Source organism: Prosopis cineraria, unplaced genomic scaffold, assembly GCF_029017545.1.
Source record: "Prosopis cineraria cultivar Desert tree isolate PC_DT_omini unplaced genomic scaffold, ASM2901754v1 PC7, whole genome shotgun sequence".
NCBI classification, from domain to species: Eukaryota; Viridiplantae; Streptophyta; class Magnoliopsida; order Fabales; family Fabaceae; genus Prosopis; species Prosopis cineraria.
The window spans coordinates 27,211,420-27,229,717 of record NW_026555338.1 but is presented as its reverse complement, the minus strand read 5'-3'; the positions used below and the strand labels follow the sequence as shown (position 1 = coordinate 27,229,717).

General features: G+C 31.3%; 1 protein-coding gene and 2 pseudogenes across 1 annotated transcript; all 3 read right to left on the bottom strand.

Annotated features, from left to right (window-relative positions):
• Positions 1 to 789: 789 nt before the first annotated feature.
• Positions 790 to 4,703, bottom strand: LOC129316665 (protein NRT1/ PTR FAMILY 5.4-like; annotated as a pseudogene).
• A 1,418-nt stretch (positions 4,704 to 6,121) lies between these two features.
• LOC129316663 (protein NRT1/ PTR FAMILY 5.4-like) lies at positions 6,122 to 10,281 on the bottom strand (annotated as a pseudogene).
• Positions 10,282 to 13,176: 2,895 nt separating this feature from the next.
• Positions 13,177 to 17,934, bottom strand: LOC129316662 (protein NRT1/ PTR FAMILY 5.4-like). Its single transcript, XM_054961064.1, has 5 exons — positions 17,868 to 17,934; positions 16,420 to 16,637; positions 16,014 to 16,268; positions 14,821 to 15,092; positions 13,177 to 14,023 (listed from the first exon to the last, which is right to left on the bottom strand). The coding sequence occupies exons 2-5, from the start codon at positions 16,627 to 16,629 to the stop codon at positions 13,177 to 13,179; spliced, it is 1,584 nt and encodes a 527-aa protein (XP_054817039.1). The 5' UTR covers positions 16,630 to 16,637; positions 17,868 to 17,934.
• Positions 17,935 to 18,298: the final 364 nt, after the last annotated feature.

Here is an 18,298-nt window from a genome sequence, read left to right as displayed (position 1 = left end):
TAACTACTTTATTGGAGGTGAGATTGGTTAAAAATACTTTACATTTTTGAACGGAATGAGTAAAATTTTTTTCTTTCACCAAGTGACACCTTTTAGTTTTATAACCATCCAAAGATATAGTATGTTAGAAATTAGAGAGACAAGACCTTGGTGACTATAACTCTCTATATAACTTTTCATAAAAAAATTTTAATTTATAAGTACATAACTTTCTAAAAGGACATGATTTTTCAAAAAAAAAATATCTCCATTTTGAAAATATTCTGACAAATCTCAATTTTAAATCCATGTATTTAAAATCATTTGTTTTAATAGTTTAAAAATTTTCACAGGAAAAAGAAATATGGTTATGATTCAAAGCAAAAAGGAAAAAATGAGAGTGATACATGAGCTTGCCTCTATTTTTCGGTCAACGAGAAATAAAAACAAGAGATGAGAGAAGACGGAGAATGATAAAGGCATTAGCAATAAAAACATGAAGATAACAACAGGTTTAATTGAAACTTCAAATGACTTGATTCTAGATAAAACATGATACACAAATTTATAATAAGAAATGAACTTGGATTTGAATTAAATCCATATCCTTAGAATTGTGTGTATACAAATGGGGGATTTGTAAATTCAAATCCAAATCCCCATTTTTCCAAACACAATAGTAAACATTAAACCCCATTTTTCCATAGAATTGTATGTATTATTAAATTAATGTTAAAATATTTGTGGAAAAAAAAACAAGAACATACAACCCCACCACATACTATATATGAGCACAATTGTGCTTTTCCGTTACACAGTTTGGCTGTGCCTGTGGCTTTGATGTCCATTAAAACCCCTCATCTTTTCCTCTTCATTCATTTCATAATTCCCTTCAACTTTTTTTGTAAACATATCTCTTAGCAACAACCACATAAGCCACCAAATTCAAACCCCAATTCCTGCAAGCAGAAAATAGTAGTAATCAAGATGTGACCTATTCAGATTATTCCCAAGCCACCTCCCTTTGCTTGCTCCTTCCACAATAGATATAAGGCCACTACTAATAAAGTTTGAAACCCCAGCATTTGCAAGATGAAATGCAGCCCCTATGCTTCTCATAGCCTCTGGCATCTGATCATAGAACAATTGTTGAAGCCCTACAATACAAAGAGCATCCACAAACCCAAGCAGAATATACTGAGGAATCAGCCACCAAACCCTAATTGGCACTATTGCTTTTGGACTGTCCAACAGGTTGTGATCACTTGCTGCTTTAATCCTTTTGACTTCTACTAGGGCAGCCACAAACATGGTCAGGACAGATATGAATATGCCTATTCCTAGTCTTTGAAGCATTGTGATTCCTGTGGATTTGCCAGTGAATTTTCTTATCAGAGGCACAAAGATTCTGTCATAGATTGGGAGGAAGGTAATGACGACGAAGCCAGCGACGCATTGGAGTGATGCTGGTGGGACAGTAAAGTTGTTATTAGGTCCTATGGATCTCACCATTGTACTGCCTTGTTTTGTGAAGAAGGTTGTCATTTGAGCATGAACTAAACCAAAGTACAAGCTTGCCAGCCACACTGGTACGAGGCCCATCACTAGCTTCATTTCCTTCCACTTGGTTTATTGGGCATAGCCTCCAAGGATTCTAGAGTTGCTTGATGCATCAATGTCATCAATTATCGTTGCTTGTCCAGAAATCTGAAACATGTGCCAAAAGTTTAAATTCATATGTTCTTCTCTACATGTTTCTGATAGAGAAATACAAGATTTAAATCCTCTAAAATTAAGAATATGTGAATTTCATGAAGTTTGTCTTTTAAGAAAGAGAAAGAAGATTTTATATTTTATAAAAAATAATAAAATGATTAAAAAAATACTAAAAAAGAAAAACTTCACATTAATTCATGAATCCTAACTTTAGATGATTTAAATTCTAAAATGCATTTCATATATATCACCTAAATTGCTGGGTGCGACCTAGGGTTTTTGATTGAGTCTCCACAACCATAGTTCCATTCATTACTTGATCTCCATAGAAAACACCTCTTCCATCACGCGCCTCATCAACGTGCCTCTTTCGAGCCGCAGCTACTAACACCTGCGCCACCATGGTGAAAGGACTTCCTAGTGGCCCTTGTTTTCTGTACTTGTTTATGCCAATCAGAAAAATACCAAATGCCACAGCCAAAGCTGCTGCTAATATTACAAACCCTGCAGCCCATCCAACATTATCCTGAATTCATCATATAAAATTAATCCAAATATCAGAAGATAATAAGTAAAGATTCAAACAAATAAAATTAACATAGATTTAAAGAGAAGAAATAAATAAAATCAAGGTTGAATTATATTACCTGGACATAAATAACAACCAAAAGGGAGGACACTGCCCCAACCATAATTCCAAGGTACCACCAGTTGAAGAAAGAGTTCTTAGCCATTCTCTCTTGTGGTGATCCTTCGTCAAACTGATCTGCAGCGAATGTTTGAACGCAAGGCTTGTGTCCTGCTTCTCCTATCACTAATATGTAAAGTGCTATGAAGAAGAATATCTCTCGACTGTGCGATGGAATCACTGACACTGATAGTGTCAGCAAAACCATCCCCTGTATGTGCATACACGTTTCATCGACCTCATTATCAAGAGGTACACACAGCTTCAAATTATGGCCAACTAAAGAGAAGGTATTGTCTCTAAACAAAGTGTAAGTATAAGTTCTTTCGAAAATAAATCATACCATCTTCCACTTATTCTCCTGTCCTAATTAGGTAACTTTCCATTTTATTCATCAATATTGGTTAGGTTAGTTACTTCTTTGCTACCTTATATGTTTGGTGCATTACCCGAAAAGGTTTAATTTCTAATATCTAACAATTATAGAGATATTTATAAATCACCCACTAATAAGATTCTCATATTGGTAATAGAATTTGAACTCGTAATCTTATGGGTTATGAGTCAAATTCTTATTAACTGAATTAATTTTGATAATTCCGATTCATATTTGTTTGAACATATTTGTAATTTTCTTTACCTGCAACTATAATTTGCGGGGATTCATTTGTTTTAATGACTATTTGAACATTCTCCTAAATTGGTCCATGAAAATGCCGAAAGTTATCCACGAGAGATTTCTTACAGATATTTCAGTGGTCGCATAAAAATCTGTGGGAAATGTTTAATTTGTTTTCCTTGGACAAAATCATTTTCTCAAAGTCTGCAAGAAAAACAGTCTCTTTATTTGTCTTATATTAAAAAATAATAATATAATACAAAGGGATTGTTTTTGTATTATATAATATCTCTATGTTTCAGCGGCAGAATCAAATAGGATGAAAGTGATGAGTGGTACGTTGTTAGGAAAATACCAAGAAATAGATGATGGAAGAGAAAATGATGGTGATGAAGCGACCAAGGTAGGAATCAGCAATGAAGGCTCCAAACAAAGGGAACAAGAAGGAGAGGCCAACCCATATATTGACATTTCTTGCAGCTGTGGCTGTCGGCTGTTGCAGAACGTTGGTGAGGTAAGTTATCAAATTCCCACTTAATCCATAAAACGCAAATCTCTCTGCCACCTCCACAACTGCATCGTCAATCAATTAATCAACTTATATTATAAAGTACAATAGACAATTACTCTAGTTCAACAGGTTTTTCAACAGTGTATTTACATTAACATCCTTTTCTATTGTATTTTCATAAATTGATATCCCTAAAAAATTTGTGAATTTTTAACAGTAGTAAAATTTTTATTTATATTTGTTTAAGAAAGCAATAATAAAAAATTTTGTCAGAAAAATGGTAGAAGTGAGACCCATAGTAAAGAAAAGTAGGTGTGAAACCTACCGTTAAAAAAATGTGAGATCAATCCGAGGTCTGTAATTTAATTAGACAAGGTTTAAAAGAAATAGAATTTTTTATATTTTGAAAATTCATGTCGAATTCATAATAAAAATTGGCATGGAAATTAAATTTTTAGTAAAAATAATAGATATTAGATATGCAGTGAAATTACAAATTTTATTTAGACAAAGTATAAAAAGTACAGAGGTGGCTTGGTGAATTTTATTTCAAAATTTAATTTACTCAAAATAATAAATTTTAAATAAAATAGTTTGTTACTTTTAAATTATATGTATAAGATAATAAATTATAGAATAAAATATAAAGCTAAGTGTTTTAAAAATAATTTAAAATATTTTATGAAAATTATAAAATTCAAATAAAAATAAGGTTAAAATTATATTGATTAATCAATCTCTTATTATATTAAATTCATGTTTCATTAATTTTTTGTATATACATCTTTGAAAAATTATTTTGGAAAACTTGTATATTTAATTTTTTAAAAAAATTAATACATAAATAATTTTGTATAAATATTAAATTTAAAATAAGAATAAAAATTTAATATTTATTTGTTTGCCAGGTTATGAGGAACTAGTTTTTTTCAACTAGACCCAACCCCTTTACATTGATGCCTTTTGTAAATTTTAATTATGTAGAAATTGGATTTCATGTCAATTTCATAACCAAAATGAAAATACGTAATTATACATTATTTATTTCTATGTCTTACATTAACAGACATGAAAATTTGGCCGATGTGAGAATTAGCATTTTGCACTGAAGAGGGATAAGAGGTTAGAAAGAGCTTACAAATGATGAAGATGGCAGCATTCCAGCCACCTCTAGAGGGTTTTTGATCCATGGCTGCTTATTAATTAGCTATGAAGAGCCACTGAGAATTAGAAGAAACTTGGTGGTGTTGTGTTTATATTACTCGAATATAATATAATATATGCAATAAATGTAAATACATGCAATAAATGTTAATGGGGAGAATGATAAAGAGGTCCTAAAATGATCAACTAATTTAAATTAGGTCCCAAGAGTTAAATTTCAAAAATTTACAACTCAATCTTTCAATTTTGCAATTGCATTGTGATGAATTTGTAACTTATTTTTTAAATTTTAACATGATTGAAGAATAAAAAATTATTGTTATGTTAAAATTTAAAATATAAGTTGCAAATTTATCATAATGAAGTTGTAAAATTGAAATATTAAATTGTAAATTTTTTAAATTTAACACTTGTAACCTTATTTAAATTAATTGGTCTTCTTGAGACCTTTCTATCATTCTCCCAATGTTAATGGCATTACTTTATTTGTTATTTCTGGTAACTCCAGAGCCAAATCAAGTAGAATATCAGTGTGAGAAAAAGAATTTGGAAAAGTTAATAGTTCATGAATATATCCTATATATATATAGGTAATAGAAATATAATTTGTTGGCGAACAAATAAAACGAATCTGAATTTTTTAGATTGAATTTTTAATAAAAAATGAAGTATTAAAATAAGAAAAAAATAACAAAATTGAATTATCTAAACTTTGATGATTTTAGCAAATGAACTTAGCTGTATTATGAATGTACATAAAATTCAAATGGGCCAAAAGTAATTATGCTAAATATATAAATGCAATTTCCTCATGGAAGTTTTTCATTCATGTATTTTTGTTTTGGTTTTTTTTTTATAGATTAGATAGGTTAATGATATACGGATGTATCTTATATGATGCATGTACCATACCTTTTTTTTTTAACCAACATGCATGTATCATACTCTTTTTTTTTTTTTGGCCGATGCATGTACCATATATACTTCACAGTACACATCTTAATGTTTGCATTATTTGTTTTGTTTTCTTTAAAATGTCCAAGATAATATATACTCATTCCGATCCGTTGGGCAATTCGAGAAGTCAAGTCAGAAAATCTTATCAAGATAAATACGCTACTACCTACTGGGCTACTATTTTTTCATATTTTATAAAGAAGCTAGCCCCACATATGATTGCACCATTATTAACAAATCATGAAAAATTATTTACGATTCGTAAATGATATAGCTTATTGAAAGAAATATACGAGTTGCAACTTGCAAATGTCATCTGGATGAGTCTTAATTTTATAAATATTTAAAATTTATTTTAAAAAAAAAATCACTCTTGGTGGGGAATCTTCTAAAGATCATCAATTGCACAATTTTAAAAACCAAAAAACTTTGTTTCTTCATTTGGGAAATAAGTCAATACCTAATTACCTTAAAATTGGAAAACATATTATTTCAAAATAATGGAATCTAATATCTCTTTCTGGTTTGCATCATCATGTTCTTCAACTTTCTTGTAAACATACCTCTTAGCAGCAGCAACATAAACAACCAAATTCAAAACCCCAATCCCTGCAAGCAAAAAGTAATAGTAATGAAGATGTGACCTATTCATATTATTCCCAAGCCATTTCTTTCTGCTTGCTCCTTCCACAATAGATATCATTGCACTACTGATAAAGTTTGCAACTCCAGCATTACTTATATATAATGCAGCTCCCAAGCTCCTCATTGTCTCTGGCATTTGATCATAGAACAAATGTTGAATCCCTACAATAGCAAAAACATCCACGAACCCTAGCAAAATGTACTGAGGAAGCAACCACCAAACACTAATTGGCACTATTATGTTCTTTGGATTGTCCAAGAGATTGTGATCACGTGCCACTTTAACCCTTTTGGACTCTACTAGGGCAGCCACAAGCGCGGCTACAAGAGATAGGACTTGGCCCAAGCCTATTCTTTGAAGTTTTGATATGCCTGTGGGTTTGCCTGTGAATTTTCTTGCTGTTGGCACGAAGAGTCTGTCATAGATCGGATGAAGACGATGACGACGAAGCCAGAGATGCATTGGAGTGAAGCCGGTGGGATAGTGAAGTGAAGTCCTAGTGATCTAACCATTGTGCTACCTTGTTTGGTGAAGAAAGTTGAGATTTGAGAGAATACTAAGTTAACATACAAGCTTGCTAGCCATATGGGAATGAGGCCAAGCACTAACTTCATTTCTTCCACTTGGTTCAATGAGCATAGCCTCCAAGGATCTCTAGTTTTGCTTGATGCATCAATTTCATCAATCATCATTGCCTTGTCCAAAAATCTGAACAAGAGTTCAAATCAAACGTGCAAAATAACTCACACATTTGTTGGGTGATAATTAATAAATAAATTGATGAATAATTAAGTTTAATTCATGTAAACAAAATAATTCTCCACAATTCACCTAAAATGCTGGGTGTGAACTAGAGTCCTGGTTCCAGTCTCTATAAAAATATCACTTCCATTTTTCATTTTCCACTTTCGAGCCGCCGCTACCAGAACTTGCGCTGCCGCAGTGTAAGGACTTCCAAGTGGCCCTTGTTTTATATACTTCTTTATGCCTAACAGGAAAATACCAAATGCAGCAGCCAAAGCTGCGGCTAATATGCCAAAGCCTACGGTCCACCCAATGTTCTCCTATATGAAAAATAAAATGTCCATACAAAGATGTAATTAAAGATTCTGTAATTGGTTAAAATATGGTAATACACATTTTAAATCATGAGATCAACAGGTTTCAAGACAGTTTATTGCCAAGCAAACAACTTCATTGGAATAATATTGTCGTTTGTGATTACATGCATTGATTTATCAACAAATTTATGATAAATAAGCAGCAAGAAGTAACTTTATTTAGTCAAAGGAAAAAGAAAACAAAACAATTTAATGACTCTTCAAAGAAATTTTTGTGCTTAGGAACATGTCAAGAATGGATAATGGACTCTCTAAACAAATGACTCTCTCAGTGATTTGAAACTTACAGTTTACTATTTAAATTGAAATTTGCAACTCATCTTTTAACAATTTTTTTGATCTATCTATCATTAACTTGATTTTTTTACCAAGCAATGTTAGTTTAATTGGTAAGAATTTGAAACATAACACTCAAGATCATGGATTCAAATTCTGCTATCAATATAATAACTTTGTTGGTAGGCAATAAGTAAGTACTTCTCTTTAAGCGATCTTTGAACGGTAAAAAAATTGAACTTTTTTGAACTCATTGAATCACTGTCATTCTTGCAATAAATAAATAAATAAAGGAAGTCTGTAATTTCAACAACCTCAGTTGCGTGTAATTTACTCAAAAACATGTCTAATGACTCAATTAGATTTTTTTTAAAAAAAAAAAGAAAAGGTAAGAATTTAGGATTTAAATTGAAACTGACAAAAAAGAAGAAGAAGAAAACAAACGCTTAATATTATAATTACCTGAACATAAGTACCAACCAACGTGGCAGAGATAACACCAGTTACTATTCCTAGGTTCCACCAATTGAAGAAAGAGATCTTGGCCATTCTCTCATGTGGTGAATCTTCATCAAACTGATCAGCTGCAAATGTTTGAACGCTTGGCTTGTGTCCTCCTTCTCCAATCGCCAATATGTAAAGTGCAATGAAAAACGCTGACTTTCTGCTACGCATAGGAATCACTGACACTGATAGTGTCAACAGAATCATTCCCTGCAGTCACTACTACAGAATTAGACATATATGACGGTCTATATATGACAATTAATTGAAGAACTGCTAAATGTGCATGTGCGAGATTACATATATTTGGCGGTTGCAATTTAAAACCGTCAAATTCAACATTTTTAAAAGCAATTTGTTGCTTTGGTCTGCAAACCGTGAAACTTATGGTCCTTGATGTAAGAATTTTTTCTCATGGTCCTTGACATATAACACTCCTGTTATTTTAAGCATAAAATTTTTCTTTGAATACGTTATTCGCTTTGATATTATTTAATTAACTAACTACAACCTCCTAAGTAAATAACATTTCCTTCTAATTAATTAATTTTAAATAAAATCTTTAATATATATATATATATATATAAGGGAAAGTGACAGTAAAGTCCCCAAAAATTATATTGATGATAGTTCTGTCCTAGATATATATATATATATATATAATTTTCTAAAAAATAAATTGCATATATTTATATAAACAACTAAAAATAAGAATCTGATCAGTTATAAATTCAGAGTCACATTTAAAATTATGTCATTTCAATTATTTAAATCAATATTTATAACTTTTTTTTAATTTTGTTAGCAACTTAACTGTTTTTTTTCTACTCTTTTTTGAGACTTAATTGTCATTCTCCTTATAGATAAAGTTATTAGTAGGTTAGGGAGTAATTAATTACCAAGAAATAGATGATGGAAGAGATGATGATGGTGTTGAAACGACCAAGGTATGAATCAGCTATGAAGGCTCCGACCAAAGGAAAGACAAAGGAGACACCTACCCAGATGTTCACATTCTTAGCTGCTGCTGATGTTGTCTCTTCTAGAACATCAGTGAGGTAAGTTATTAAATTCCCAGTTAATCCATAGAATGTAAATCTCTCTGCCATCTCCACAACTGCGTGGTCGTGAAAAAAAAAAAAAGATAGTCTCAAATGATGATGTTGATTTAAATTTGGGAATTTATGAGAAATTAATGAATATAATATTAGATTTGTGGATGAATATAATTCAATGTTTGAGCTGGTTATTTCCACAACCAAACGCTGAGATGCTTGAGGGAAGGTTAAATAATAACATGAGCATGTGTATGTGTATTTACAAAATGATAAGCATGACTATAATTTTTTTTTCTCTGCTTCTTATATAATGGGATTTGGATTGTCACAAATTCATTCATTCAAGAAGTGTCTCATCATGCACATGACATGATAATAATTGTTATTTTAAGTGAACGGTTGTTAGAGATTTTGTCATATAATACTTAAAAATATCAAACCTTAAATTTTTGAAGGGAATAATGTATGCTAAAGGTGTTTTAATCGTGAGGATTGTTTTAAAATTTTTGAAAGGAAATGTATTTTGATAGCTGTCAAGTAGTGTTTGATGAAATCCAAGTTACTACATTCATTGAATAAGAGAATTTAAATCGTACATAATATTACATGGGAACTTGAGCCAACATGCTGGAAAATGGATGACCAAGTCTCTTTCAATTTTGTCCTATTGAAAACTGTAGCTATCCATTTTATACGAGTAGTGCTTCATCACACTCCTTTGAGTTATATAAAATGGACAAATGAAATTTATATTTCTATATATAGACCTAACATAAAAAGTATAACAAGGCTTGTTTTTCAAACTCCGTACATGAAGGGGATTCATAGTTGTTGCAGACAAGACTGAAATGTTGTGCGATGGATTGTATAGGATTTAAAAGCAATTGTTAAAACTTAAAACCCAATTTGCAAAGTGAAATCAATTGAGGTTGAAATCTAGAAGGGGAGGATAATAGGGCAACTTACAGATGACGAAGATGGCAGCATTCCAACCTCCACTAGAGGCTTTGTGGTCACTTGAAGGATCAGTGGTGGAATCCATGGCTGACTCAGTTATAAGAGAAGAAGCAGAAGAAGAAGAAGAAGAAGCAGCTTGTGATGTTGTGTGGTGTGTGGTGAGCTAGGTATATATATATATACATATGCTAATACAAATATGTTAGCGTTTTGATCTTTGACTGTTATTATTAGATTTCAATGCATATGTGTGGACATGAAATGTCATGAATACTTGATATAATCAATAAATTTAAATAATATAAATTTCATGACAAATTACTCTATTTATATTAGTTATAAACAATTAATAGATATGTGGCCAAAAAACAATTAATAGATATAATGCAAGAAAACTACTCCCTCCATCCCTATATATAAGGTGTTTTTAACTGAATCACTTATGTCAATAAAGATTTGTTATTTAGTTGAACTCATATAAAAATACAATGTTTTTCAGTTTTATTCCTAATAATATCATAATAATGATAAGGAAACATACAGTTAATAATCTATTTTATTTTTTAAAATAAGGGTAAAATTGTCTAATTACTTTAAAATATCTTTATCACCTTTTATAATTAGGGATAAAATAAATTTCTAAAAAAATACTTAATATTTAGTGATGGAGGGAGTATTCTCCAAGGATGTATTGCGGATAAGTATTTAAACAGATGTAAATGTTTTTGTCGATAGATGCGTCTCATATTTACTTAGTGTTATAAATGAGTCTCATAAATGTTTTTGTCGAAAGATGTGTATTGTATGTCTGCTTTTATGACTGAGGCTCTTGCTATTAAAAGAGCTTCTGCTTGTCAATTGCATTGCCTCTTATTGTCCTGATCAGTTTGATTGGAGGTGCTGTGAGATTATACTGGAAACCCTCAACCTTATATATGGCTTCTATGATGGGAGTCTCTCTTGTCTTTTCTCCATGTAGGGGAAATCATGACCCCCCCCCCCCAAAAAAAAACAAAGAAGAAGCAATGAATGGAAAGTGACCATTCAGAAATGAGGGGTGAGAATAAATTTGGTAAGAACATTTGAATGACATCATATCTTAATTCAAACTACTTCAAAGATAAATTTTATTTGATATTAATTATTAAATTTAACTTTACTTAATGTGAGACTTTCACATCAGTTGAAATTAATTTATACCTGAACATTCTAACAATCTTTTTCTCATGTGTGAACTCACAAGTTCCTCATATTAAAGATGTTAAAAACACCAACTTCTACTCCTACAATTAGGGCAACCCAATTTTCGAGTTTCAAATGATGTGGAACACATAAATCTTTGCTACAATTGTGATCAGTTTCATTTTGAGCTTTAAACATATGCGCAAAATGAATTTCTAGATCTTGGGTAGAACCTTGTTCTATACCCCTTGTTAATAATTGTGTGAGTGACCACCTATAAATGGAGGAGAAAACAGGTGGACATGCATAAGTAGTGAAAGGTTGTCATCTTAACTCACAAAACTGAAATTTATTGATCATTTATCTTTATTTTATATTTATTATTAAACCTATCATTTTATCCAACGAGAGACTTCCATATCAATTCAAATCCATCCATGTTTCGACATCCTAACATTTACAAATATCTAAATCAATATTTTCAATTCACTGTTTCACAATATTGTCATTGACTTATCTTTTATCTCATTAGACTTTGGGACCTAATTCAAAAAAAAAAAAGCAAATTAAAGTACCAGCAGCTTGATATTGATGGGTAACATGTCAGACAATGTAAGGCAGTAGGATAATGTTTACCAAAGTGTCAGGCACAGTGTTAGTGTTTTTATAGGTATAAATAGTACTTACAATTGTTATGTACGTATTTCCCTAATATTTGAATGATAAGTTATTCATTCAATGATTCCATAAACATTTTTTTTGGCAATATTTAACCATGAAACCTTAAATCTAAATTGAATATCCATATGTTTATATATAATATAAGATCTACAAAACTCATCATTACGGTTCATTTTAAACTTTTCCAAGCATGAGCGCACGTTTTAAATGGTAATTATATATATATATATATATATATTTTGATTCTTGATATGTTGGCCAAAAAAATTTATATTGATTGTTAATTGAGAAGAAACGTGACGTACCTTTTTTTCGTTTAAATGGCACACTATTCAAAAGGATGAGACATATACCCGTGCGACACCGATTAACAAAAATTGGATTTTTTCTTTTTCTTTTTACTGATAAATTGGATTTTTTCTAAGTCGGTTTTTCTTGTCCATGAGTTCTGTATATATGCCACCGAAACATTAAGGAATCACACCGAAGTACAAATAGTTTGGCTCACTAGGCAGGACATGGTTTCAGAGTCAGAGCGCGCTCAGCAGCAAAATTTGATTCCCGACTTTAGTGAACCAAATCTTTAATAATTAGACTAATCTTTGTTGGACTAACATGACAAGTTTTTTTTTTTTTTGTGTAACACAAATATAGGGAATGAACTTCATAATTTATAACTGATCATTGATGTGGCTTGCTATAAAGTTTATATTAATGCACATTTTTGTGTACTACTTGAATATAAGGAAAAAATGAATTATTTATACTTTTATGAATATTGTAATTTTCTATGAATTTTACATTTATATATGATATATTAACTAGCATATTTAATTTTGCGTGTGTTTTCATGTGTGAGAATGTCTTATTATTTTATGTCACGATTTATAAATAATATGACTTAATTACTAGTTTTTGTGCAATACTAAGAAAAATGTGCCTACTTCTTTATATACGAATATTTATGCGATAATCAGATCAATTTTTTATTAAAATTAAAACAAAAAATAAAATAGTTTATAAAAATTTTTAAAATATTAACTTTGTAATTTTCAATAAGTTACACAAAAGGTGACCTTATACACTCACACATATATAAAAAAAAAGATTATATATATCATGAGAACGAGTTAGTGGAAATTTGGGGGGCTTTTCGATACACATACTGCTTAGCAACAACAACAAAAAGACCTAAATCCAAAAGCCCTAATCCTGCAAGAAGAAAATAGAACAAATCAAGATGTGACCTATTTAGGTAATTATCTCCAAGCCATCTTCCTTTGCTTGCAACCTCTACAACATATATAAGCCCATTACTAATAAAATTCCCAATCCCCACATTACAAATAAAAAACACTGCCCCCAAGCTTCTCTTAGCCTCTGGCAATTGATCATACAAAAAATGTTGTAGCCCCACAATCCCAAATGCTTCAGAAACCCCACAAAAAACATATTGAGCCACCAGCCACCAAACCCTAATTGGCACTATTGCCTTCGGATCGTCCATGACATAATGATCTCTCGCTACTCTTACCCTTTTGTTCTCTACTAGGGCAGACACAAGCATGGTTACAAGAGATAAGAACAAACCTACACCTATTCTTTGAAGCATCGTGATGCCAGTGATCGGCGTGCCAATGAATTTTCTGGCAAGAGGGACAAGGAGTAAGTCATAGATCGGGATTATGAGGATGATGGTGAAACCAGTGATGCATTGGAGTGATGCTGGTGGGATGGTGAAGTGTTGGGGACCGATGGTTCGGACCATTGTGCTGCCTTGTTTGGTGAAGAAGGTTGAGAGCTGAGCCAGGATTATACTATTGTACAAGCAGGTTAACCATATTGGGGTCAAGCCAAGGACTTGCTTCGTTTCTTCCACTTGGTTTAATGGGCATAGCCTCCAAGGATCTCTAGTGTTTCTTAATGCATCAATCTCGTCAATTATCATTGCTTTGTCCAGAAATCTGAATCAAGTTAGAAGTTGTAAGGTCACTTTTAATATATTTTTCAAGACGTGATATATAGATCAATTAATTAGTTAACGTGGAGATTTACTCTAAGGAAATTTTTTAATGAAATTTAGTAATACACATGCAAAAGATGCGGATGCGTATGTGGCGGATTACTGAAGAATGAGTATATTTTTAATGTTGGGATATATAATACTCATTATTTTTTCTCTATTAGGAGATGGTGAGCTTTTGATAAAGTATTTAATTTTTTTTGTTACTCAAAAAATAAATTAATTTGACCCCTACAATATAATGTATTGTATTCTTGTTGCTTGTTAGCCATATGAGGCTCTTGTAGTCAATCAGATAGACCAATATGGAGAGTGACCCAAAACAAGGTTTAAATCCTCAATTCTATAGAAGAAAACAATTATGTAGGAATAGTTAATAAATGTTTTGTTTTTTGTAAGACTCACAAGTATACCGTATGTAAATTAATAAAATGAATGATCTTATCATACCAGCTAAATGCATATTTTTTATGCATGACGAGATTTTGGGTTAGGCTTACAATTGAAGTCAGCTTTGGATAACCAAGTTAAAACTATATTTAATACTTATAATTAACAGATAAGTAACAATTGATAGATATATTATTAGAGTATTGTAGCTAAATACTTAAATGAAATATTATGCCTATCTCAATATATGTTTACTTTTATTATTGAAGAAAAGGTAGTATGCATTTCAAAAGAAATAGTTAAAATAAAATAATCGTTTCACAAAAGATAAGAATATTATATAAATACCTAAATTTTTTGGTCCGAGCTAAAGTCATACATTGAGGCTCCAAAAGCAAATGGCCATTGACAGTATCTCCATGACAAACACCTCTTCCAGGGAGCGTCTCATCCACGCGCCACTTGCGAGCCGCCGCTACGACCACCTGAGCCAGCGAAGTGAAAGGACTTCCCAGAGGCAGTTGTGGACGATACTTGTTCATGCCGCTCAGGAAAATAGCAAATGCAACCGCCGAAGCTCCTGCCAATATGCTGAACCCTGTTGCCCACCCCACGTTATCCTATTTGCATAAAAAAAGAAAATAAATTCTAACGAAAGGAGTAAAAAAATTCTATATATTATAATTAGTATATATGTGTGTGTCATTTAACTAAATATATACTAGTACTTTTTTTAGTTTTATTTATAAGTCACTTACAGCATTTTCATTAAAGTTAAGGAAAATTATAAACTCTATTAGCTGTGTCAAAAAATTCAACCAGTTTTTAAAATTATCCTTATTAAATATACATATTTTAAAACTAAAATACTCTAACATGGTTTAATAACCTTTCTAACATTTAATAGGAATAAAAAAGTAAAGATAAAAATAGTATAATAATCATTGAGGTGCCTTAATAGGGCAAAATAAATACTCTCTCTACTTCATAAATAGGACTAAATTGAAGCATCCTATTTGCCAAATGAGTGTTGATTGAATTGAGAAGAACATGACTCTTCCCACATGAACATAAGTTCAAAACCCACTAATAAGGGCTTCTAATTATATCCCACCTTCCTAATGTCCCAATCTCTCAATTTTTTCTCTTTTTTTTTCTTTTGATAATTAGATTCTAGAAAAAATAAGAAACATTTTGATTCTAATATCGTTCTAGGTTTTTTCCCCACATTTTTTCATAGAAAGTAAAACAAATCAAATCTACACAATTTGAGGATATTTTTCTTTAAAAAATCACAAAAAGTTGCATCATTTCATCATTAGATAATATTAAAATGTCTCTCATTTTATATAAAATCTAATAATTCCAAATGAAAAAAAAAAATTGGAAGGTTGGAGTATTACAAGAGACATCGTGCCCATCCACTCTTGAGAAATAAATAAGTATTATAAGTGGGTCTTGTTAATTAAACTCCATGATGTTGTGTAGTTAAGACTGTATGTCCTGAGAGAATATGATGTACGAAGGAGGAGGAAATATACCTGGACATAGATAACAATGGAAAGAGCAGACACTTGACCAATTACAGTTGCAAAGTACCACCAATTGAAGAAGGAGCTCTTATCCATTCTCTCTTGCATCGATGAAGAATCTTCAAATTGATTCACTGCAAATGTTTGAATGATTGGCTTTTGTCCTCCTTCTCCTATCGCCAGTACGTAAAGTGCTACCAAAAACACTGCCTTTCGACTGTTCAAAGGAATAACTGATACTGATACTGTCAACAAAAGCATTCCCTGCGTTTACATGTCAAAATTAATTAACACTGTTGAGGATCAGCTGGGGAAAATCATCAATCTATAAGTCATGAAGAGTAGTGTAGCTTATTTCTCAGACTTTGTGTAAAGTAGAGTCGATCATCGGTTCTAAGAAGGTGCATGGGTGTACCGAGAAATAGATGATGGAAGAGAAGATGATGGCCTTGGAACGACCAAGGTAGGAATCAGCTATGAAAGCTCCAAGCAGAGGAAACATGAAGGAGACACCAGCCCAAGTGTTGACGATCTTAGCAGCTGACGATGTTGTCTCTTCCAAAACATCGGTGAGGAAACTTATCAAGTTTCCAGTTAAGCCATAGAACGCAAATCTCCCTGCCATCTCCACAACTGCGTTTCATGATTTATGTAGGTTTTAAGATTTGGACTGGTACAAGACTATAATATGAGATAAATACGAGGAAGCCATGTTCAAGCATTATTATGTTTTAAAAGTAAGTAGGCTCCGTCGACAACAAATGATATCTCCTTGTAATTAAGGCAAATGATAGACTTCTCTAAACTAAATTATTACATATACAAGAGTTAAGATTTAAACTTTCAACCACTTACACAAGTAACGAGGGTATTTAAGTATCGGTTTTACTTTGTTCATGTTTAATATTCAAGTATCACATGCCAAATTAAATATGTGTGGAGAGGCATTTAAGTTTTTTTTTTAAACTCAAGCATTGATTCACTCAAAATTAAATTTATTCCTTGAATTTTCTAGTCTCACAATACACACAGATTTTTTTTTTGTGGGAAAATATAAGAAAAACATACAGCTGTGTAAATTAGCATAGCAAAATTTATGCAAAAAAATGTATAATTCACTCAAAAAAATATAAACATGCTTTTAAATTTTTTTGTCAATTTGTATTCCTTATTATCGAGCTTTCAACTTAATTAGGCCAAACAAAGAACAAAGAAAGAAAAAGATAAAAGCATCAAGTATGATGATATATATATATATATATATATATGTATTTGAGAAAAGGGTGGAAAGAGAGGTTACATATGAGAAAGAAGAAGAAAAAAATTGTAGAATTCCTCAAAAAAAAATGTAAACATGCCTTCAATTTCTTTCTTAATAGATATTCCTTAAATCTCAGTAGAATAAATTTTAATAGGCACTACTCTCTCCGTTAAAAAATGTAAGGCATTTTTAATCGAATCTCACCCCCCAATAAAGTAGTTACCTACTTTTTAACTAATCCTATCTTTTTATATTTACCCCTATTAAACACCCTACAGTAAATATAAATTCATTATCAATAAGGGTACTTTTGGAAAAAAAAAAAGCAATGATTATACCTTAAAAGGCTAAAAATGTCTTATATTTTTGAACATCTAATTTTTTAACAAATGTCTTACATTTTTGAAAGAGAGTATATATTAATAGAATAAATCTCTATCTCAACACTTTTTATTTTTATTTTTTAACCTTTTCAACTTATAAGGAAAAAAAGAAAAGAACAGAGAAAGAAAAAGATAAAAGCATACATTAAGTATGATGATATTGATACGTGCGTGCGTGAGAGAGAGAGAGAGAGATAGAGAGAGAGAGAGAGAGGTTACATATGAGAAAGATGACAGCATTCCAGCCACCTCTTGGGGGTCTGTGATCATCACTTGAAGAGTTGGCTTTCCTTGAAGCTGCATTTGTTGTATCCATTGATGCATCTATATGAAGTTGCTTAATTAGCTCTGAGAATGGGAAAGAACTCGTTGTCAACATGTCATCTATATATATTAAAGTAAGTCATATCATGATATATATATATATATATATATGTATATATATAAGTTGATGGCTTTAATTCAACGTTATGTACTACTGTCTAGCTGTTAATTACTTAGCTTGTATTCATGGCTACGTCTGCTTGGATATATGAGAATTAGAAGAAACTTGCTTCCTTAATGTTGTGCTATCGTTTTTTTCTCTAATTTGCCAAACAAAATCATCCATTATCCGGTATTACTAAATAATAATCACTCCTTTAATTTAC